Genomic DNA, 24,974 nt, shown 5'->3' on the forward strand with positions numbered 1-24,974 from the left:
AGTGTTATCAATTTTTTATTGAGAATTTACATGAAATTACTGTGTATTTCTTTTGTGTGTCGCAATCAAACTCTGACACTGCTAACTAGTTGTTAGCAGTTTTTATCAACCTCTCTCTGATGGAAAACGTCTCGTGATAACACTGGATGTGCTGTGGAAGTGTCTAGCTTGCCAAATCAAAGAAGTAGAACAGTGAATGTGTGGCAAATTGTGCTAGCTCACTGATGACTGAAGAGGACAGCCAGCCCCAGCAGCTTTCAAAGCTAAGGTGTGAACATAAGTACCTTGACACCATAGCAACGTCTTGTCAAATGCTAATTTTAAAGCAAAATGAGGGGATCCCGCTCAACAGACAACTGAAGAAGTTCTCCAAAAGTTGATTCTGTTCATCTGGACGTAGCGTTTTGTGGGAGAAATGTTTCGTCACTCATCCAAGTGACTTCTAAGTGCCAGGAAGATTGCCAGGATTTATACATCAGGGAAACCAAACAACCTTTGGTGAAGCGGATGGCACAACAAAGAAGAGCTACCTCGTCGGGCCAGGACTCTGCGGTCTATTTACACCTACAGGCCAGTGGACACTCTTTCAAGGATGAGGATGTACACATCTTGGACAGGGAGGAACGCTGGTTTGAGCCCGGAGTCAAGTCATTTACGTGAAAAGGGAAAGACCATATCTGAATCGAGGATTTTGCCATCTTACAATGCTGTGATTGCAGCTATTCCCCAACTCTCTGTGAATGATACTCATGGCCATTGGTCAGTGGGTTTTGGTCAGTGGTTGTTGATCAATGGTCATGAGAATTTGCATAATTAAACCTGCAGTCAGCTGAGACTGAAGAAGTCACTTGGATGAGTGACGAAACATTTCTCCCACAAAACGCTACGTCCAGATGAACAGAATCAACTTTTGGAGATTTACTTTCCTGGATGATTGAGAATGCATTGAAACTGAAGAAGTTAACTTTTCGAAACTACTAGCAACTTCAACTCATGCCACAAAAATAACGCAGTCAGTACTTGGTTTTATTTGCAAAGACATGAGCCCTCTGAGTGTTGTGAAGAATAAAGGATTTCGTAAATTATTAAAATGCTCCAGCCCCGTTACGCCGTTCCTTCCTGACAACACATCACGGACATTGCTCTGCCAAAGTTGTACCAAGAAGACAAAGCGACAGTGCAGGACTCAGCAGAGACAGTTGTTTTGACATGCGACACTTGAACTTTGAGAGCCACTGAATCATATGTAACTGTTACAGCACATCACATAACTGACCAGTGAAATCTTCAGTCCCACGTACTACAAACCCGAGCCATGCATGACAGTCACACAGTGAACACATTGCAGTGTTAATATCAGTTGAAGCAGAAACAGCTCACAGATTGATCAAGGACATAATTACAAGATGGTACAGCTCCTATGATATGATAGAAGGATTTTTAGAACATCAACCAGCCATCTGTGCAACTCTGCTTTTTGCTGAAGTCAGGAAAAGTGAAAAAGAAATTTTCACATTGAGTCTGACATCATGTGACACCTATGACTGACTATGACCCTGATGAAGGCCACAAGCCGAAACGCGTTGGTCAATTATTAAAGTTGTTCTGCTTCCCTCAAGTGTTGCTGGAGTTCCTGCTTTTTGAATTCCTTCATCCTCTCCATGCACCTTGGAAGCAGGCGAAGTTGTGCCAGAAATCTTTGCTGTGATTTATCATGTGACACCTACAAGTGTATGGTCACAATTTTAATCTGTTTTAAATATTTAGTTATGTAAGGGGCATTGTGGTATTTTACTTTTCAGGTAAAGTTATGAGGAGGCATCTCCACAAGGGGGCCGTTTCAATGCTCCCATACCTCAGACAAAGAAGAGCCTGCAGACTATTGAGGCAGAACTCAGTAGTAACAACCTCAAGAGAGCTTGGTATGGTATGAAAACAATGACAGGGCTACAACGAAGGGTAAAAGTAATGTTAGCTTAGATGAGTTCACCTCTGACAAACTTTTAGCAGACAGTCTTAACAGTTTTTACCTTCGTTTTGAGAATCTTGACTGTTCTAGGCAGACGAGTACATTATGGCAAAAGACTGTCACTTCCCCATCAATCAGTGTTGCAGAGTAACGGAATACATGTACTGGCATTACATATTTAAAATACAAAATATGAGTAACTGTATTCCATCAAAGTTTCTGTTTAAAAAGGTGATAATCAGAATACAGTGACTTTGTTGAAATAAATGGATTACACGACGGTCTTTTCCTGTTTCATATGTTAGGCTATGCTCTCTCTATTTTTGGTAATTCCGCGCCAATGGAAACCCAAACAAAACACGCATTAAGAGGCTCTAATGCCTGTGTCTCAATCTCGTGGCCCATGTTGCTTCTACTTGCAGCCCGCATAATGACATGAAGAAATATTTTAAAAAATTATTATTCAAAAAGCAAGAGGCAGAGTGTTACAGGCATAGCCCTAAAGAATGAGGCCTCATGGGCCTCATGTGTAGTCCCTGCTGCAGGGAGAATGGGCTGCTATACCTGTTATGTGTCTGTGAGCGAGGGAGAGAGAAAAAGGAGAGTGGAAAGTACGAGTTGTCACCGAGCAGAAATGGGAGATGGAAGCATGTAAATATAATAATAACCACTGCAGCCAAAAGAGTGCCTGACGAGCCCAGTTGTAAGTACGCTATTAAGACTCGACGACACTGTGCTCGTGTTTTCCTCCCAAAAAATAGGTTCCGTTGGAGCAGCCTTTCAACGCCTCTCTCTGTCTCTTGCTAGCAAAATTGACCCAGGGAGTAAAGTAAAGCTAGTTTTCGGCTACGAGCCCGACGCGGAACCTGACGTTTTAGCCAGAGGTCCCTTTACTATGGCTCAGAGCCACGGACCTGTTTTATATACGCGCGGAATAGTTTTCTATCACCACCTGGTGGTGAGTTGGATCAGGTGGCGAGAAAGAATGCTAGACAGACCCGGTGTGCCTAAACGTACAGTGAGGGAGTGCTGGGAACGCCTAGCAGATGCTGCATCCTGAGGGAGACTGGGGACATTGAGTCCGAATGGACCATGTTCAGCACCTTCATTACCCAAGCTGCTGCAATGAGCTGCGGCCGCAAGGTGGTTGGCACCTATCGTGGTGATAACCCCCGAACCAAATGATGGACACCAGAGGTGAAGGGAGCCACCAGGCTAAGGAAGGAGTCCTTTCAGCTTGGTTAGCCTGTGGGACTCCGGAGGCAGCTAATAGGTACCGACAGACCAAGTGGAATGCGGCTCGGGCAGTGGCTGAAGCAAAAACTCGGGCGTGGGAAGAGTTCGGAGAGGCCATGGAAAAAGACTTTCAGGCTGCCTCGAAGAGATTCTGGCAAACAGTCAGGCGACTCAGGAGGGGAAAACGGTGCTCTACCGGTACTGTGTATAGTGCTGATGGAGTGCTGCTGACCACGACTGAGAAAATTGTTGGGCAGTGGAAGGAATACTTTGAGGACCTCCTTAATCCCATGGGCACATCTTCTGAGGAGGAAGCAGAGTCTGGGGATGAGGGGGATGACCCGCCAGTTTCCAGGGGCGAGGTCACTGAGGCAGTTAAACAACTCCTTGGTGGCAGAGCCCCTGGTGTGGATGAGGTTCGAACAGAGTTCTTGAAGGCTCTGGATGTTGTAGGGCTGTCCTGACTGACACGTCTCTGCAATGTTGCGTGGAGATCAGGGGCAGTACCCCTGGATTGGCAGACAGGGGTGGTGGCCCCCATCTTTAAGAGGGGGGACTGGAGGGTGTGTTCGAACTACATGGGGATCACACTCCTCAGCCTCCCTGGGAAAGTCTATGCCAGGGTGCTGGAAAGGAGAGTTTGTCCGTTAGTCGAACCTCAGATCCAGGAGGAACAATGCGGTTTTCGACCTAGTCACGGAACCCTGGACCAGCTCTTTATCCTCTCATGGATACTTGAGGGTGCATGGGAGTTTGTCCAACCAGTCTACATGTGTTCTGTGGACTTGGAGAAGGCATTCGACCGTGTCCCTCGTGGCGTCCTGTGGGAAGTGCTGCGGGAGTATGGGGTGTCTGGCCCATTGCCACGGGCCATTCGATCCCTATACAACCATTGCAAGAGCTTGGTTTGCATAGCCGGCAATACGTCGGACTCGTTCCCGGTGGACAATGGGCTCTGCCAGTGCTGCCCTTTGTCGCCGATTCTGTTCATAACTTTTATGGACAGGATTTCTAGGCATAGCCAAGTGGCGGAGGGCTTTCACTTAGGTGGCCTCAGAAACTCATCTCTGTTTTTCGCAGATGATGTGGTTCTGTTGGCTTCATTGGGTGATGGCCTCCAGCTCGCACTGGAATGGTTCGCAGGCCAGTGTCAAGCAGCGGGAATGAGGATCAGCACCTCCAAATCTGAGGCCATGGTTCTCAGCCGGACAAGGGTGGAGTGCCCACTCCGGGTCAGGGACGAGTTCCTGCTCCAAGTGGAGTTCTGTGCTGTTTTGCATTGTGAGTCAGTAAGTGACATGTGACTGGCTGCTCCGGCCAATAATGCGATTCACATTCGTATATACGCAGCTAAATGAAGTCCACCAGTGTCTTAGCTACCAAAGCGGTGTGGCTGATGTGGAGTGAAGACACGCTAATGACAATGTGTACAACCATTGGAGACGTGAGCAGGACAGATGGAAAAATTGACGGGAAAAGTGTGGACTTCTATATACCAGTTTGTATTTGTAAAACCAGAGTTATTATTCATTAGGTTTTTTTATTATGTTTTTTTTATGAATACTATCGGTTTTTTATTTACTGAGGGAAGAAATGGTAAAAACTGCGTTTTCTAAGGAAAGCGCTCAAAAGCACTCTCTGCCTATGAGTACCCCCCCCCCAAAAAAAAAACAACCCACCCACCAATTCCTATTGGTGGAAAAATGTACCATATCAACTAATCAAAAAATGACATGGCAATGCGACATTTGGTTGTTTAGGAAGAGGGGGAAGTTTTAGGAGTGATGGCAGCGAGAGAGCGAAAGAGAGAGAGAGTGAGTTTTGAGATGTGAGAGATTTGTGACGTTTAGCGTGTTTGGAGTATAAAGTTAATGTGTTCTGTAGTGGATAGTTTTGTTGTGTGTGTCAGAAGAATGAGGTGACTGCTGAATGTCACAATTGCTGCCAAAATGCTACCAAAGGCAGATTACAATGTAATGTTTCTCCAGGTTAAAAACAGGAGGATTGATAGACCTCCTGCTGTCAGGCCTGCAGGTATCAGGCTGTGATGTTCTACTTTATCTTACAGTGGACAGAAATTATTTTTTGGAGTGGCACAAATAATTTGTGTGGTATCTTATTTGATGCAGAACACCTGATTGTTCTGCAAATAGTTTGAAATGGTTATTTTAAAAAACGCATTGGCTGCATTTTTAGATAAATAGCTGCAAATAACTTTGTTGTTTGCAAAACTCGGTTACTTTTTTGAAGAAGTAACTAGTAACTATAATTAATTACTTTGTCAGAATGACTTGCCCAACATTGGTCATTATATCATGTATTTTGCAGACAAAGAGTTACAGGACTCTCTACCAGTGCACTGCAGGAACTTCACGCAGACTCATAATAAAGTCAGAGCATTAAAAAAACAAAAACAAAAAAACCTTAAGTGTGTCTTCAAAATTGGAGTTCAACTTATTTTTACTTCCAATAGTGTTAACATACTACACAGGTCATGAACAAGATTTCTTTTAATTTTCCTTGTGAGCTAAAGTACTTAATTAAAAGTATTTTAACAGAAATGTAGATGCTGTTTTTTTTTTGTTTAAATAAACCATGTAACTTGGATGGATGCAATGCTGGTGTGACCACAGTGCACACGTCTGCTGTCGCTCACAGTGGTCCAAGGGACCGCTCAGGGAGTTTGTGTGTTTGCTCAGACACATGAGAAATTAGAGGGAACATTGGTCACGAGCTGTGAGTAGTGACCGAAAGAATGAGATCACGGATACAAGCGGCGGAAATGAGCTTCCTCCGCAGGGTGGCTGGCCTCTCCCTTAGAGATAGGGTGAGGAGTTCAGCCATCCGGGAGGGGCTCAGAGTAGAGCCGCTGCTCCTCCACATCGAAAGGAGTCAGTTGAGTTGGTTCGGGCATCTATCAAGGATGCTTCCTGGGCGCCTCCGCTTAGGCTGTTGCCCCCGCGACCCGGCCCCGGATAAAGCAGAAGAAGATGGATGGATGGATAGTTTTCTATATGAGATCGCTTCAAAAAGTGCAGCCTTACCTAATGTCCACCCTACTGTTAGTCATTTTATATTAAGATTTAAAAATCTAGTTGGTATTGGTATGTCGAGTAACCTTCAGTAATAGTAATAAATCACACAGCAATAGTACATTCATGTAGTTGTAAAAACCATGATAATATATTAAATGGAATGAGAGAAGCTGGTTATTTTGTCATATGTGGATGTGTCCAAGGTACTAACTAGCTAACTGACTGGATGCCCATACATGGTCATAGTTTTTTACCCTTAACAAATTAAACCATTTACAAACTACATTTTCCATTGACCCAGGTAACCTTTGTCTAATATTTCTTTCCTTTTTAATCATCTGAAACATTCAAATGTTGAATCCTTCAGGTGTAACCTTGACTGTTCTGCCGGTTGCAGCTTAAGCTAGGCTTAATCCTTTCTTTCGATACTACTGCATAGTCACAATCAGCTGTGACAATGTTTGTGGCTGGTTTGATGCCAGCTGGATCTAGTTTTACCACCTTTAACTTAATCTCTGTATGTTTTTGCCATTTTATGATCTCGTTCAACTTCTAAACGACCTAATCAATAAAAGCACATCATATACTGTAACTCCTATTTGTCATCAGCAGCAGCTTCAGGTACATCCTCACCTGTTCACGGTTGCAGTCGTTTATTGGTGTGCTGCTAGACATGAATTAGCAGTTACTTTTATAGTGTCATGAGATTATAATAAGCTTTGTGCTGGCAGATTTCTTTTCTGATGTGTTGATCACTTTAGAATCACCATTCTAATGGTGTCTTGATGCATTCTCAATCATCCAGGAAAGTAAATCTTCAAAGGTTGATTCTGTTCATCTGGACGTAGCATTTTGTGGGAGAATCGTTTCGTCACTCATCCAAGTGGCTGGTTTCAGTCATTATGCAAATGTACTGCTTATAAGATTTGGGGAAACCTGCAGTCAGCTGAGACTGAAGAAGTCACTTGGATGAGTGACGAAACGTTTCTCCCACAAAACGCTACGTCCAGATGAACAGAATCAACTTTTGGAGATTCTAATGGTGGTAACTCTTCCCATGAGTAATATAGGTAAAATTCTCCAATGTTAGAGATGATCCTTTGATGTTTTTATTAAAAGAATACAATTCAACCTTACCTTAGAGCCTTGTGGAAATTCTACCTACATATCTAATGTTACCAGTGATAGAGGTTTTCTGAAATTTTCAATTTGGAAGCAGAACTTGATTTACTCCTTTTGAGGGAGTAGTCTGATATAATATATATAAATTTGTGTAGAACTGCTAATAAAAGTTTCCTCTTTACCCAGTCAAATGCATCTATGTGTCTCATGAGACAGCTGGTTTCTTTTTCTTGATGGAGCAATAATCCTTTAGATGAATTACTCTGGGTGTATTATTGGAGTGTCTACACTTGGTCAGGAGCATTGCGACACAGCTGTCGCTGCTGGGTTGCACTATCCTGTGTCTCTGAACTATTAGACACATACTGACACACAGAAGGAGATGTTGCAACGGTTTGAAACTTGAGGTTGTGGAGCAAACTTTGCAAAAAAAGACTCAACAAATTCTCGGCTTCCGGTTTTGACTTAACACATTACAAGTAATCAAATTACTTCTTTCGAGTAACAAGTAATATAAGGGATTACTTTTGCAAAAAAGTAATCAGAATCAGAAATACTTCATTAATCCCGAAGGAAATTATAGGTTACAGCAGGGAATATGCTAATGGCGCATGCGCACTTACAAAGGAACCCTCTGACCAAACTTTACACAAACATCACATTGGGATAACATGTCAGACAGGTAGGCTGATCGGAAAAAAACAAAGAAAATACATAACATGAGGTGAGAGGAGGAGAAAAAAAAAACTCCACTCAGACTGAGCTCCAGTTTGAGAACATCTCCAAAAGTTGATTCTGTTCATCTGGACGTAGCATTTTGTGGGAGGAACAGGGGCGTTTTTAGCCCACTAATGAATGAAAGCACCCCCAAAGATTTCTTACTTTTTTTGACAATATTTGCTGTTTGTGTGACACACTACTACAAATATAAAAACCATACAGTACTTGGTTGAGACGTAATATTCTAACAACAAAAGTATAGATCCTACTCTCAGTGTTGGCTTAATGACACTATGCGCGCTTTACGTCGCGTGTGTCGGCGCACTGAGAGAAGGTGGAAAAAAGATAAGCTTCAGGTTTCTCACGACATGCTATGGACTAGCCGCTTAAAATTCCAAAGTGCTGCTAAAACGGCCAAAGCATCCTTCTTGTCTAAAATCATCCTGGCCAATGACCATAACCCCCGTACCTTATTTAAAATTTTTAACTCTGTGGTTAACCCTTCCCCGGACATGCCTTTAATTTATTCTCAGGCTCTTTGTGAGCGATTTCAAATTCACTTTTTAGATAAGATCACATCTCTTAAGTCCTCCCTTCCCCCTGTTTTATATCCTCTCCCCACTCCTGAGTGCATTTCAACTTTCCACCAGTTTGAGCCTGTGTCACTTTTGTCTCTTAAGCGGCTAGTTGTTCAAATGAATAACACCAATACTGTGCTTGACATTCTTCCATCTCACATAGCTAAGGACTGTTTTGATGTAATTGGACCTAGTATCCTATTTCTTATGAACTTTTCCTTGCTCTCAGGCTGTGTTCCTTTGGCTTTTAAGCATGCTGTAATCCACCCGATTCTTAAAAAAAGAAACTTTGACTGTTATGACCTTTCAAACTACAGACCGATCTCTAAGCTTTCGTTCTTGTCCAAGATCCTGGAGAGACTAGTTCTCTCCCAGCTCCAGGCGTACTTGGACACGAACAATATTGCTGAGAAATTTAAATCTGCCTTTAAGCCATTGCACAGCACTGAAACGGCGTTGGTTAGAGTTCTTAATGATATTCTTGTAATCACTGATACTGGACGCTCTATGGTCCTAGTTTTACTGGACCTCTCTTCGGCTTTTGATATGGTGGACCATAACATCTTATTATTAAGACTTGAGCACACTGTGGGTATTAGAGGCACTGCCCTCGACTGGTTTAAATCATATCTCGCTGATAGATCCTTTTCAGTTAACTTAGGCACCTTCTCCTCTTCCTCCGCTCCGGTCTGTTGTGGTGTACCTCAAGGATCAGTTTTAGGCCCTATTCTCTTTTCATTGTATTTGCTCCCCCTAGGTGCAATCTTTGAAAAATACAATATCGCCTTCTACTGTTATGCCGATGACATACAGATCTATTTTGAACTTACTGACGACCTTGCTGTGTCCCTACACTACTTTCAAGAATGCATGCGGGAGGTCAAAGAATGGGTCCTGAGTAATTCTCTTGTTTTAAATGATAAGAAGACTGAGATTGTGGTGTTCAACAGTAAAATCCCTCGTGCCCAACTCTGTGCTGCCCTGGGTTCCTTTGCTAGCTCTTCCTGTGACTATGTAAGTAACTTGGGTGTATTGCTGGATAGCTCGCTCAAACTCGATAAGCAAGTGTCTGCTGTAGTGAGATCTAGCTTCCACCAACTGTGCCTTATCTCTAAGGCTAGGCATTATGTTCCACATGAGGACCTGGAGAAGCTTATTCACGCTTTTGTGACCTCCAGGTTGGATTATTGTAACTCCTTGTACTATGGTCTTCCCTCTTCTCTTCTTCTTAGACTGCAAACAGTCCAAAATGCAGCAGCCCGCCTCTTGACTGGTACCAGGAAATTTTTCCCTATTACTCCTGTTCTAGCTGGCTTGCATTGGCTGCCCATAAAGTACCGTATTCAATTTAAAATATTACTCCTTACATTCAAAACTATTAATAAATTAGCGCCAAGTTATCTTAGTGAACTTCTCAAACCACATAATCTTGCTAGAACACTTAGATCTGCCACTCAACTACTCCTGACCCAACCCAGATCTTGGCTGAAGTCCCGGGGTGACCGTGCGTTTGCTCTGGCTGCCCCGGTACTGTGGAATACCCTTCCTCTCGACCTCCACGCATCTGATTCCATTGCACTGTTTAAATCAAGACTAAAAACCCACTTATTCAATCTTGCCTTTCCCTCTAGTTAATATTTCTTTTATGATTTTATATTATGCACTTTTATGCTCATTTAATTTCTTGTTTGCTTTGTACCTGTTGCTTTTCTATGTATCAGTGACAGCTACCTGCTTGCATACTTAGTATTTGCTTTGGTCCTATTTCTATTATCTTCCTTCTACTCTCTATGTTACTTGTTAAGCACCTTGGCATACCCTTGGTTTTTAAGTGTGCTTTATAAATAAAGTTTATTATTATTATTATTATTATTATTATTATTGAAAGAGTGTCCACTGGCCTGTAGGTGTAAATAGACTGCAGAGTCCTGGCCTTACGAGGTAGCTCTTCTGTGTTGTGCCATCCGCTTCACCAGAGGTTGTTTGGTTTCCCTGATGTATAAATCCTGGCAATCCTCCTGGCACTTAACAGTGTACACTATGTTACTCTGTTTGTGTCGGGGGACCCGATCCTTGGGGTGGACCAATTTTTTGCACAGTGTGTTTTGGGGTTTAAAAGCCACAGAGACGCGGTGTTTAGAAAAAAAAATGCGTCTCAGCTACTCTGATACTCCTGACACATACGAGATCACTACAGGTTTTCGCTTAGGCAGCAGTTGTCCTTCTCTCCTGGATCAGCTGGAGCTTTCTTTAGGTGCCTTTCCAGCTTTGACAAAAGTCCAGCTGGGATAACCACATTTACTCAGGGCCTTCTTGATGTGCTGTTCTTCTGCTTCCCTGGCCGCTGTGTCTGTGGGGATGGGTTAGGTTTAGGAGATTTTTTGGAGATTTACTTACCTGGATGATTGAGAATGCATCAAAACTGAAATCATCATTTACAAACTGTGTTTCGGATTTACACAGATTATCCTTGTCTATCACTACAAATTCTTCAGAAATATGTAAGTGTGACAAAAATGAGGTTGAAGAATTTAAATTCCCTGAAGAATAAAAACTAAGAAGAAATATATGTCAGTGTGGTCGTATTTATGAACATCAAGTTCATGTTACTTTATTTTTACCATCTTAAAATGAACACAGTCCAGAAGATCACAGAAGACTTTAAAACATTAAAAATACAAAAAATGTTTAAAGAAACAAAACAAAACAATTTTCTGGGCTTAAGAAAATACCATCCAAGGTTAAAAAAAACATTCTCATGGTTCTGTCATGAGTGAACTTGATGAAAGCTTCTACGTCAGAGTTCTAGAGGATAATCACAAACTTCCCAAGAACACTTTAAGATCAACTGGTGTGAAATCATTTAGTTTTGGAAGAACAGGACACAAGCATCTACCAAACTTTAAATGCTTCTTCTGGTACTTCAGACTACAAAAACTACTACTATATCATTGTCAAATTCCCAAAGGAAAAAAAAACTTAATATCAATACCTTTCCAGCTTTCGAAATTGTGACATCAGCTGACACCCTTTACAGGAGATTCAATCTGAACTCTGTGGAGCCTGTGTCTCTAAAGGTTCTCAGTCATCCAGGTTACGGTAATCTAAGGTGTTTGGAAAGAAAAGCGACTGTACTTCTTTTCCTGAAGACGTTCCAATGGACATAGATGGCTTCTTTCACTCCTCCTTGAAACCATTTCTCTTCTCTGTCCTGTTTGGTTTCTCCAAACAACAGGAAAAACCAAACAGCCACCCCATGAAAGCACGGCAAAACGTGGAAGAGCCACCTCGACAGGACAAGACTCAGCTGTACATCTAAAGGTCAAAGGACTCTCTTTTGAGGATGCCAATGTTCACATTTTGGACAAAGAAGACAGATGGTTTGAAAGAGGAGGGAAAGAAGCCATTTATGTTCACTGTGAACAACCATCTTTGAACAGAGGGCAGGGCTTACAGCACCTACTGTCTATGATCCAGGTTTGAAACGCTCACTCATATCTTGGGTCAGTTGATCTGTGTGTACGTTCATGTTTGTTACAAACAGATGAACGTGAGAAAGTTTTGTCACAGTGTCTGCACTTGTATGGTTTCTCTCCTGTGTGGACTCGTTTATGCACTTTAAGCTGAGATGCAATGGTGAAGGATGACCCACACTGGTCACAGACGTGCTTTTTAACCCCACTGTGATAGAGTTCATGTTCTTTTAATCCACTTGGTGTGGGGAAGCCTTTCCCACATTCTTTGCAGTAGTTCATTTTGTCTCCAGTGTGTCTGCGTTGATGTACTTTTAGACTCTTTTCATTATTGAAAGTTTTTCCACAAAGGTCACAACGAAACGCTTTCCCACCACCACAGTGACGACAGGGTTGAGAAGTGGATCCATCTGTGTCGCTCTGCTTCTAAACAAAGACACAAAGACAGTGTAAGTCAGGGAATTCCTTCAACATTTTTATCCAAATCTAAATCGCCATTTTAATTACATACAAGTACAAAAGCTCAGAGACATACATATATAGAGGGAGATGTTGCAATACTTTGAAAACTTGAGACACTGTGGGAAAAAAAAATCTGCTTCTGCTTTTGACTCCTTCTCTTTCTAATGGTAGGCCAAGTTCAAGACAAGACAAGTCAAGAAAGCCTTCATTTGTCACATGCAAGTTGCCCTGCAGCGAAATGGGACTCCCCTGACCTTACATACACAACACAGACATCACATGGGGAGACCGGTAGCATTATGGAAAAACACTGAAATGTACAATACAATGGGAAAGTCGAGGAGGAGAAAAATGAGACCTCTACTCATGCTGGGCTCCTATCACGGGAACAGCATGAGAACAGAAAACAAAAAAAAAAACTCCCCTGCACAAGGAGCATATAAATGTCCACATCACAACATCATGAAGCACGTGACAAGCAACAGGGGTGGGTAAGGGGTGAGAAGTAAGCCGATGCAGACACAGCCATCCTGCCCTGCAGCTATTCATCCAGCGCTGGGCCCAGACCCGCCGTCCGACTCGGCTTTGGAGATAAGCGTACGAGGGCGTTTGGAACGAAGAGTCTAAACACAGTTTGTTATCAGGGGAGAGATTATTTGTTATATTCAGCTCCAGCCTTGAGGCCGCAGCTGGCGCCAATATGGTAGCCGCATGAAATAATGGTGGTGTTCTTGCTTTAGTGTGAACCACTGCAGGTTAATTTTACAGTCGGTCTAATGTCCATCACTGGTTCCTCACCATTCCTGTTGGAGAGCCGTGAGCCTCTCCACGATGTTATCCAGTTTGCTCATAGAGCACGAGTGTTCACGACAGCCGTGAGCCTCTCCAAGATGTTGTCAGATGTTGTCAGAGTCTCAGCACTCAGAGCAGCCGCAAGCTTCTCCAAGATGTCATCGTGTGATCGTGGCTCAAGAGTTGGGAGTTCGCCTTGTAATCGGAAGGTTGCTGGCTCGAGCTCCGGCTTGGACAGTCTCGGTCGTTGTGTCCTTGGGCAAGACACTTCACCCGTTGCCTACTGGTGGTGGTCAGAGGGCCCGGTGGCGCCAGTGTCCGGCAGCCTCGCCTCTGTCAGATGACTGAATGTGTAAAGCGCTTTGGGGTCCTTAGGGATTAGTAAAGCGCTATACAAATACAGGCCATTTACCATTTATCCGTGCTGCGTCTAATGAGCCCATTCTGAGAAGCCATGGCTCGCTCTATAGTTCCAATCAACATAGTGGGCAGCCTTGTGGGGATTTGAACAGCTGTTTCCGCTTTCTTTATTCTTCGATAAGCCAGGGCCAAGCCCCCGTAGTCCCCCATTGACTGTACAAATATAGTTTTATTTTTTAGTTGTTAATTATCTCACGAGTCACTGTTACTCCCATCAGCCACCACGCGGACAAGTTGTCTCAAATATTCAGTGAAATTAAATAATTTAAACCATCATGTGACATGATTTTACACTGTTATCAAAATAAACCCAGCAAATAAAAGTGTAGAAACATAAATACCTGTTTATCTCGGTTACATGGAAACTCAAATTAACAGAGACACATTAAACGCACCTCACTGCCTGCCGTAGTGTTCTTCGTAGCTGCACTTCAACTCAAAAAGGTAGGTTCATAAATTGGATTTAACTTAACCACAATACTTTGACATGGGTTTTTAATAAACTTGAGTCCAGCTTGAAGGCAAGATGCGCCAAAACCCGCGGTGCTTTACTTGCTTCGTGTCACTTACAAAAAAAAAAAAAAAAAAAAAAGCAGTCCGTGCTTCCACCAAGTTTTAAAACAAAATTCCGCAATTAAAGGAAAATCACACAAATGTTTCTAACAAATACAATGAAGAACATTAAAATAATTCACTGTCAGTTACAGTCGCTATTTTGACGACAGAGATTAGCTGCTTAATTTGCTCTGCCCTGCCTACTGAGAAACCTGACACCGGGTAATTTGCATACTAACAGTGATTAGATGTTTAGCTGGGGGGACGGTGAGTGGGGGGTTCTCTGCCTATGCTGTGTGAGCCTGTTCACAAACAGAGCACGGAGGGAAATAGCGAACGAGACATGAAACCTATTATCTTATTTCTGCCTTTTCCAGCTGATTTTTGAGCTACTGTATTAAGTCTTGTCCATATTCAGTTTGTGGGTAATCTACTATTTTCTCTCTCAACTTCTAAAGTTTGATTTAAGGGGCCATTGCCCCCTCTTGCCCCAGCATATAGCCAGCCCCGGTGATGATGTTGAAGCGGTGAGCAAAGCGATCGGTGTGGAGGGTGTACTGGTGGCATCCACCATCTGTTTTTTTTTTGTTTTTTTTTTAAGCATAGCAGCTAGCAGGTTGAACGGGTCATGGATGGAACATTGAGGTTCACAAAGCATCACACATAGAGGACTGGGCAAGTTGCAGAGCAGCAGGAAAACCAGCTGAACCGAGCAGAGAGTCCAGAGTGTGGAGAACTAAGCTGAGCAATGAAAGAGTGAAATAAGAGCTGAAACTCACCCAGCACTGTCTTTACATGCAGGAGAATTGCTAACATGCTAACACAACTGAATGAGCAGAGTTGTTCTGAACAGTCAGGCGAAAATAACAAGATAAAAATATAAATACATACCTCACAGTAACTGCACTTGTAGAGTTTCTTTCTGGTGTGGATCTGTTGGTGTGATTTGAGGTTAGGTGGAGATTTAAAAGTCTTCTCACACAGGTCACATTTATAAGGTCTCTCCTCAGTGTGGGTAAGCATGTGGCTTTGTAACTGGGCATCTGTTGTAAACAGTTTCCCACACTGACCACAGCAGTAAACATCATGTCTGGTGTGGATGCGTTGGTGAATATTTCGATACCATCGATGGCTGAAAGTTTTCCCACAAATGTCGCAGCTGTACGCCTTAGTTTCAGAGTGGGTAACTTGATGATGCCGTAAGTTGCCTCTGAGAGCAAAAGCTTTGCCACACTGATCACAGCTGTACGCTTTAACTCCACTGTGGATGACTTGGTGTGTTTTTAAGCTTCCAGGCTGGGTAAAAGACTTTCCACACAACTCACAGGTGAACGGTCTCTCCCCAGTGTGGATGAGCCGATGACATTTCAGGCTAGAACTCTGAGTAAAATCCTTCCCACAATCATCACAGCTGTACGCTTTAACTCCACTGTGGATGAGTTGGTGTCTTTTCAAGTATCCGGCTTGGGTAAAATCCTTCCCACAATTATCACAGCTGTACGCTTTAACTCCACTGTGGATGAGTTGGTGTCTTTTTAACTTTCCGGCCTCGGTAAAAGACTTTCCACACAAGTCACAGGTGAATGGTCTCTCCCCAGTGTGGATGAGCTGATGATATTTCAGGCTGGAGTTCTGAGTAAAATCCTTCCCACACTCTTCACAGCTGTATTTTTTCTCTCCCTTTCTTCTGTGAGGTTTGTCGGCCTCCTGAGAGCGCTGACTTCTTGCTCCATGTTGGTCCTGCAGTGACAGAGATACAAACAGAGACAGTGAGTGAAATGCAGTCGTGGAACAAACTTTTTTACTATTGTACGATCTACTGTACAATATAAAGCGCATTGAGGCGACTGCTGTTGTGATTTGGGGCTATATAAATAAAATTGAATTGAATTGAAACTCCCTCTGCAATAAAAATGACAATAAGGAAAATATTTTGCTCATTGGGGAAAAAAATATACTGTATGAAAAATTACGAGTGCAGCTGATTTTATTTTATTTCAGTGTCCTGATAAAATGTGATCTTTGTATTTTCTTGTAACTTGACCACAGGTTCAACATTTCTTCCTCACCGTCTGTGTTGAGCTCATTGTTTCCTCTGTAGTGGCTGAGCTGAGTCCAAATGGCTGAAAATGTTCCTCCGTCAGACTCTCCTCCTGCTGATCAGCTGGGACACAAAAGAATATTTATATGTATTTGATCTCTGACAAAAAGAAGCAGAGCAAACACAAACCAGAGAAAAGCAACATTTAGAAGATTAATTTGTTCCAGCAGCTGCAGGATGGTTTCTACAGGCTGAAGAACAACAGTCACTGCAGGAATCAACATCTGCACATTGATTTTCTGTTAGAGGAACAAAGTGAATGCAGACACACAGAGACAGACTCTCTCCAAACCCTCAGAACAAAAGCTGTCCAGCTTTGTGTGTCTGTCAAAATGCTTTTTACAAATCCTGCTGGAATCAGTGTTGTTACAGCTGCAGTCAAAGCAAGATGGAAATAATGAAGAAGGAAAGTTCAAATCTACTCAGACTAAATGTCTTCAGTCAGTGTGTCAGCCTCCAGTTAACAACAGTGGTGAGAAACTACACTACTGAACCTCCACTGACTGAGTAACTGCAGTTTGGTGCTTCATTATAACTTCATGGCAGTTTGTACACAAACTGGAGAAAACATCTAAGAAACTGAAGGTGAGCTGATAGTAAGAGGGTCATCATCTCACACTGCACCAGGATTCTCAGACCATGTCATGGTTCACTTGATCCCTGCAAACAGGCGCAAACTAAAACTCTCTAAAGTAGTGCTGTCAATAGATTTAAAAAAATGTATTAATCTCACAATTTTCTGTAATTAATCGCGATTAATTACGATTACTTGATCAATAGCCTGGTTGCAATTACATTTTTCATTCAACTTTATATAAGCTTGTAACTTACATTTATGCAATATAATGAAGTAAATGCAGAATAAACACAAATAATGTATGCTTAAATTCAAAGAGAATCTGAATAGTTTTCTTCAATCTTTTAGCACAGGTACTCTCTTGAGAGAGAGAGAGAGAGAGAGAGAGAGAGAGAGAGAGAGAGAGAGAGAGAGAGAGAGAGAGAGAGAGAGAGAGACACACACACACACACACAGACACACACACACAGACACACACACACACACACAGATTGTGCTGGTATGCAGACTCGTCACCATCCTGAATGAGGCCAATGACAGTGGTTTTATCTGCAAACTTCATGAGCTTAACAGCCGAGTCTTTGGAGGTACAGTCATTGGTGTAGAGGGAGAACAGTAGTGGTGAGAGGACACATCCTTGAGCGGCACCAATACTGAGAGACCGAGTTACAGAGGTGATCCTGACCTATCTGTCAGGAAGCTGGTGATCCACTGACAGGTAGCTGGTGACACGCTGAGCTGGGAGAGTTTGGAGGAGAGAAGTTCAGGCACGATGGTGTTAAAAGCCGAACTAAAGTCCACAAACAAGACCCTGGCATCAATTCCCGGGCGGTCGAGGTGTTGCAGGATGTAATGCAGCCCCATGTTCACTGCATCATCCACCGACCTGTTTGCCCGGTAGGCAAACTGCAGGGGGACCAACTGGTGGCCTGTAATGTCATTCAGATGGGCTAACACCAGTCGTTCAAAGGATTTCATGACCACAGACGTCAAGTCTGTAATCATTCAGTCCTGTAATGCTGGGTTTCTTGGGGACCAGGATTATGGTGGAGCATTTGAAGCAGGAGGGAACTTCACACAGCTCCAGGAAACACCGTCTGGTCCGGGGGCTTTCCTGGACTTCTGTTTTTGAAATAGTCGGCTCACATCCTCAGTCTGTATTCTGAGTTCCAGGGAGGAGGAAAGGGGGTGAGAGGTGTGATGAAGGTCGTTGAGTCTGGATTGGGGAGGGGTGAGAGGTGTGTTGGGGGTCAATGTCTGAAACCATGTCTCTGGGGAGGGGAGGGTGAGGGGTGAGAGTCTGTCCATCTCAAACCTGCAGTAAAATGTATTTAACTCGTTGGCCAGGTCTTCGTTTGCATCAACAGGGGGTTGGTGGCGTCTGTAGCTGGTGATTTGCTGCAGGCCTTTCCACACTGAGCCGTTCTTTCAGCTTCTTGGAGTAGATCCTTTTAGCCGCTTTGATCTCCTTGGTCAGTGTGTTCCTGGCCGGCTTGTACAGGGCCCTGTCACCACTTCTGTAGGCGTCCTCATTGGCTTTACAAAGATGTTGGAGTTCAGGAGTGAACCATGGTTTATTGTTGTTGTATGTGCAAAAGGTCTTGGTTGGCACACACACATCTTCACATCTATGATGTCACAGTGTCCGTCAGCTCATCCAGGTTCTCAGGTTCCCAGATGCAACCTCAAAAACAGTCCAATCAGTGCAGTCAAAACAGTCCTGCAGTTCCTGCATTAGTCCACTTCTTCACAGTTTTGACTACAGGTTATATTAATCGCATTTCATTTTGCATTAGCAAACACACTCGAGAAAAAAAGGGAAAATATACGTACTTAACATGTTTATTGAACATCTTGAACATTCATGTTAACAAAAAACTGTGTAAACATTTATCCACTCTCTCTTTTTGTCACTCTTGGGGAGGCACTTCAAGTCATTGAGACGTTGAACCAAAGCTATGTAAAGCGCCTGCTCTCAACAATATTAATAGGTCTGCAGTTTGTTGCAATCCACTTGGCAATTGTGTCGAGAAATATTTCCAGGATAGACTGAGTCCTGATGCTCCGTGAGTGGTTTGTCGCAAGCTGTGTGACACGTTAGTATGCTTCACGTCAGTGTGATATTTTAAGCTGGAAGTGCTTTGGGGAAAAGGAAATTCCTTCTTGCACAATGTGCATAATACTTTATGTCGGTCGACTGTTCCGTCTTGTTATTTTTTAATACTCAAATTTCCCATTGAGAGCACGTGTATCATCTTTCATATTGATATTGAGCTGCCCGTCACTACCAGATCAACTGCCCATTTGAGCATGTGCGAAGGCAACTCTCCTTGGACAAACTGTCCGAAATGTGTTGACAGAAACATTTCAGGGATTTTGAGTCATTCTGTACTCCAGATGCGTTAACTGCGTTGAATTTTTTTTTTATATCGCATTAATCGTGATGAGGGCTTAATCAGAGTTAATGCGTTAATTTTTGACAGCACTGCACTAAAGCTTTTTTGAAGCAGTGGACTGATGTAACTGTCTGTCAGAGCTACTGATATTCGACCTCGCCTTACTTACACTCCCTCATTCCTGCATGCAGCCTTTCACTAACAACTCTCAACCATGTCAATCTATAACTTTTCTTATTTCATTTTATCGCTCAGTTCCTCTCATGTGTTCATCCACAGCAGCAGGACAATAAAGTTTATTGTGACCCTGATACTGCAGCAGATCGCTCTGATTTCCTGTTATCACTTCAAATAGAAATGAGGCTGTAGAGGTTTGGTGCATGCAGAAAAACAGCTGCAGGGACAATGAAAAGACTTTTCTGCTCCAACTTCTCCCAGCATGCTGAGCTAATGATTAGTTGGTGTTTTTCTCCAAACACTCTCTCACTCTTCTCTCAACGTGTTCACAATAAACTGTGAACAGACACCGAGGAGAGCAGCAGAAGACCTCATTCAGGAGCTAAACTCAACATGAACTGAACTCACAGTAAAGTTAGCTCGGTGCTTACCTTTAGATGAGCCCACAAACCGAGAGAAACTCCGTGATGAAGCCGGAACTCTTTCCAAACACAGCAAACAGATCAGGGAGCAGAGACCCACGTGGTTCACGCTGATCTCAGCTACGATCCAGGAGACAAGGGTGGGCAGATCGATGCAGATATCGATCCAAACGTTGGTAGTGGTATATGATCGATACTTTAGTTTGTTTCTCTCCTCTAAGTTCACTGCTTTACTCCCGTTTCATGCAAAAGCAGCTCTCTCTGCTCGACTCCTCTCCTGCACACACGCCCCCTCCTTCCTGCTCTGCTGTGATTCGTTACTGTGATCACGTGACGCAGGGCTTTGGAGCGTGATGTCACGGGCGGGGGCAAGACCGCCTAGGCATTTTAGCAGGCCAATCAAATGACGGGGTTGTGCCAAAAAATGATTGTCTGCCAAAAACTGATGAAAAAAAAAACTGATTTCCGGTATTTGCCAAAAACTGATTGCTCGTATTTAAACTGCTATAAGTAACTTGTTGGGCTATAATATGTGAAACATATGTCAAATGCATCCCTTATGGATGACATAAAGTCATCTTGAGCCACAAACAACATTCGTGTAACAAGGTAGAAGCCGCAATCAGTTTTTGGCAGTGACTTTTATATAACCTTTATTTATGCAGTTAAAAAAATCTCATTAACATTAAAAATGTCTTTTGTAAGAGTAAGCTGGCCAAAAGGACAGAAGAAATGGCAGCAAATCAAATCAAATCAAATCAAATCACTTTTATTGTCACATCACATGTGCAGGTACACTGGTACAGTACATGCGAGTGAAATTCTTGTGTGCGAGCTTCACAAGCAACAGAGTTGTGCAAAATACAATAACGTAAAACAAGCAAAAATATAAGAATGGCTAAATCTGAAAGTAATAAATACAATATGTACAATATATAAGAGCATATGCATTACTGGATGTGTATACTAAATATGTTTTTCTACGTGTGTGTGTGTGTGTGTGTGAGTGTGTATATACATATTTTACGAATGAAATAGAGTAAACAATAAAATAAGATATATAAAATATACAGAGGTTGGTATGTGCAAAACAGTGGCATTTATATACAGTATGGAGTGCATAATGTTGAAGTTCCAGTAGTGAGGGTGAGGTGTCTATGAAGTGTTCAGCAGTCTGATGGCCTGATGGAAAAAGCTGTCTCTCAGTCTGCTGGTACGGGACCAGATGCTGCAGAACCTCCTTCCTGATGGTAGTAGTCTGAACAGTTTATGGCTGGGGTGGCTGGAGTCCTTGATGATCCTCCCTGCTTTCCTCAGGCACCGCTTCCTGTAGATGTCTTGGAGGGAGGGAAGCTCACCTCCAATTATCCGTTCAGCACACCGCACTACTCTCTGGAGAGCTTTGCGGTTGTGAGCGGTGCTGTTGCCGTACCAGGTGGTGATGCATCCAGTGAGGATGCTCTCAATGGCACAGCGATAGAAGGTCCTGAGGATGCGGGGGCTCATGCCGAATCTTTTCAGTCTCCTGAGAAGGAAGAGGCGCTGCTGCGCCTTCTTCACTGTTTTGTTTATGTGTACTGACCACGTAAGATCCTCAGCCAGATGTACACCAAGGAAGCGGAAGCTGCTCACTCTCTCCACAGCGGCGCCGTTGATGGTGATGGGGGCGTGTACTTCTCTGCACCTCCGGAAGTCCACTATCAACTCCTTTGTCTTTGTGACGTTGAGGGTGAGATGGTTGTCTTGACACCAGTGGGTCAGGGCGCTGACCTCCTCCCTGTAGGGCGTCTCATCACCGTTGGTGATAAGACCCACCACTGTAGTGTCGTCCGCAAACTTCACAATGATGTTGGAGTTTCTAGTGGCCGTGCAGTCGTAGGTGTAGAGTGAGTACAGGAGAGGGCTCAGTACACACCCCTGTGGAGCACCAGTGTTCAGTGTGATGGGGGATGAGGTGGTGCTGCCCAGTCTGACCACTTGGCGTCTGTCAGACAGGAAGTTAAGGATCCAGCTGCCGAGGGAGCTGCTCAGTCCTAGATCCTGCAGTTTCCTGTCCAGCTTCGAGGGAACGATGGTGTTGAATGCTGAGCTGTAATCTACAAACAGCATTCTCACATACGTGTCTCTCTTCTCCAGGTGTGACAGGGCAGCATGGAGTGTCAGGGCTATGGCATCATCAGTGGAGCTGTTGTGGCGATATACAAACTGTAGAGGATCCAGTGAGCTATATTCCACTGAACTATATTACAATAGTTCAGTAAAAATATTTTAAGTGGGGATAAAGGACCGGATTGGTTATAATGTAAGTACAATAACACAGAGTTGTAAAGTTACTTGAAAAACAGATAATTTTTTAATTCTATATATAACCCCTTTGTAAACCCTGTTCACCGAAGTCTATTTACGAAGATACGTAAAGATATTACACATACAAAATACACAGAAACATTGGAAATCAGCTTTTGGCAGGCAATCACTTTTTGGCACAACACCGGTCGTGTCCAAATTCATGGGCTGCATCCTCCTGAGGACCCGGCCTTCGCGGTCTACGTGGGCCAGGTCCTCAGAAGGTCGGGTAGGCCGGAAGTAAACAGCCGTGGAATTGGACGGTCTGGCCTTCTGATTAGAGTCACCGCTGTCTCGGTGGAGTTTAATAAACTCGGCCGTCTGCTCCTTGCTATCTAAAATATAACAGGACACTGGCGTAAATTCTCGACCGTCTCATACTTCTGTTAAATCAGTTTTCTGTTTGACGTTTATTCAGCTGTGTGAAAACCACCCGGGGGATTAATCAAGTTTTATTTTATCTAATCTAATAACTTTAATCTCAGCCAAACTGATTTACTCACGAACAAATAAAACACTGAAAAAAGCCCAACAATAACATTTTTAGGTTGTCTAAGTGACTTATATGTTATGTTTAACCTGAGTAGCGAAAGTCCGCGGTGATCTGAAAATGATGTGCCAGGAGTTGTGCCGTTCTCGGCGGCTTCAGTGACCCTCGAGCTCTCGGCTAGCTATCGAGCTGGTGGGTAACAGACGTCTCAGAAAATGTAGAACCACATTTGCAAATATGCGATATCTTGATAAACCGAGCAGATATTTGAAGTTTACACACCCACATTCTCACCTGAAAATATCCCAAAAGTTTATTTTGTGACCCAGAAAGATTAATAAGAGTAATTTTAAAACTTAGTAGCGGCCGCCATTGCCGGAAACTGGAGTTTGGCTGGGCCGCACTATGAATTCTGGGATATGGTGGGCCACGAAGGACACCCGACCCATCCTTTAAATTCGGGGAAAAGGAGGCTGCATTCGGAGGAGTCTACGAATCTGGACAGCCTTCGTCGCGTCGCTGTGACGTAATCGGTCTACAAATGCGTCCTCAGGAGGATGCAGCCCATGAATTTGGACACGACCGCTGTGTCCGAATTCAGGGGAAGGATGCTCATAAGGATCCTACCTACCTACGTCACGTAGGTAGGCAGGATTGGAGCGGCTGTGGACAGCCCCCTGTTATTTTCTCCATAGAAATTTTATTCAACAAACAATGAGTATACAACTGGGCCGTGGACAGCCTTCTAGCCTTCAAGTCAGCCCTTGTGTGTTTTTCCGGTCGCTAGCGCCACAGTGTGAAAACTTTAAAATGGACTCAGAAATGTCGCTCTGTTTCTTGTACATTTTTAATTCTCGAGGAGCTAGAAAAACCTTATCGTCATCGCCAGCATGTTTTGTACCTTAGGCTCATCAGAGACAATCATATCCAGGTAAAATAATTTCCTTTAATCTACACGCATTTAGGAATTACTTAGCTAATTACATGGATAATTGAATTATTGCCGGTGTTGTGCCAAAAAAAGTGTTCACCTGCCAAAACTGATTTCCAATGTTTCCGTGTGTAATATGTGTAATATCTTTATGTATGTTGCTAAATAGACTTTGGTGAACTTGGTTTACAAAGGGGTTATATATATATATATATATGTATATATATATATATATATATATATATATACACACACATCCACAAATGTGCAATAACACAAATGTGCAATAATCTTTCTGGCACCGTTGTATTTTTCACTCTGTTGTATATAGCATTTGTATTCTATTTTTATCCTATTGTATATTTTATTCTATTTTATTCTACTGTATATAGTATTCTATTTTTATTCTATTCTGTACAGTTGTGTACTGTATTTATTCTTATTTTGTTTTATTCTAATTGTCCTTCATAACTTTTGCACTGTCCACTTCCTGCTGTGACAAAACAAATTTCCCACGTGTGGGACTAATAAAGGTCATCTTATCTTATCTTATCTTATATATATATATATATATTTTTTTTTTTATTTTTTTATTTTTTTTTTTTTTTGCCTGTCCCATTTGGTTCTTTAGCCATCAGAATTGTTGTCTGATGACCAACAAGGATACCCAATGGATTTATTTTGCCAAATGGATCATCATGGCATTGCCGTATTGGTCCATTTGATCGACCTTTGTTTTTTTATTGTTTATTTTATTTTATTTTCAGTAGTTACAGACGGGACAGACATGAGTGGGGGATAGGAAAAGGGGAAAGAAAGAGAGGAAGGAAAAGAAAAACAGAAGGGAAAAGGGACAGTGAGAAAGGGAAAAAAAAAATCTCCTGGATCACCTGTTGAGAGAGAAAGAATAGAAAACAAGCAAAAAAACAAAGCAACATACTAAACACAACACCATCACGTTAATCTAGCTAAGTGTAAACAGCAGTAAATACTAAATATTGAATGTTATTGTGTAGCACGCAGGACCGACAGCGCACAATGTGCTTTGAAGTAGCAGCTAAGAAAGGTGTAGTTTATGTCTACGAACAGTGAACACCCGTGTGTACACCTGTGTGGATCAGCGCGCTTGTAGTCAAATGGTTTCCCCATGTAATGGTCTGCTAGAGGTGTCA

General features: G+C 42.8%; 1 protein-coding gene across 1 annotated transcript in view; it reads right to left on the reverse strand.

Moving 5' to 3' along the window:
• Positions 1-11,318: 11,318 nt before the first annotated feature.
• Positions 11,319-24,974, reverse strand: part of LOC134634825 (zinc finger protein 224-like) — a 212,177-nt gene continuing 198,521 nt past the window's right edge. Inside the window, exons 2-4 of the mRNA XM_065471660.1 lie at positions 16,432-16,526; positions 15,254-16,102; positions 11,319-12,559 (exon numbers count right to left, since the gene is read on the reverse strand). Coding sequence (XP_065327732.1) covers positions 12,149-12,559; positions 15,254-16,102; positions 16,432-16,449 — 1,278 coding nt within the window. The 5' untranslated portion in view covers positions 16,450-16,526 and the 3' untranslated portion in view covers positions 11,319-12,148. The remainder of the gene's footprint in view (positions 12,560-15,253; positions 16,103-16,431; positions 16,527-24,974) is intronic.

Source organism: Pelmatolapia mariae, linkage group LG9 (genome assembly GCF_036321145.2).
Source record: "Pelmatolapia mariae isolate MD_Pm_ZW linkage group LG9, Pm_UMD_F_2, whole genome shotgun sequence".
NCBI lineage: Eukaryota > Metazoa > Chordata > Actinopteri > Cichliformes > Cichlidae > Pelmatolapia > Pelmatolapia mariae.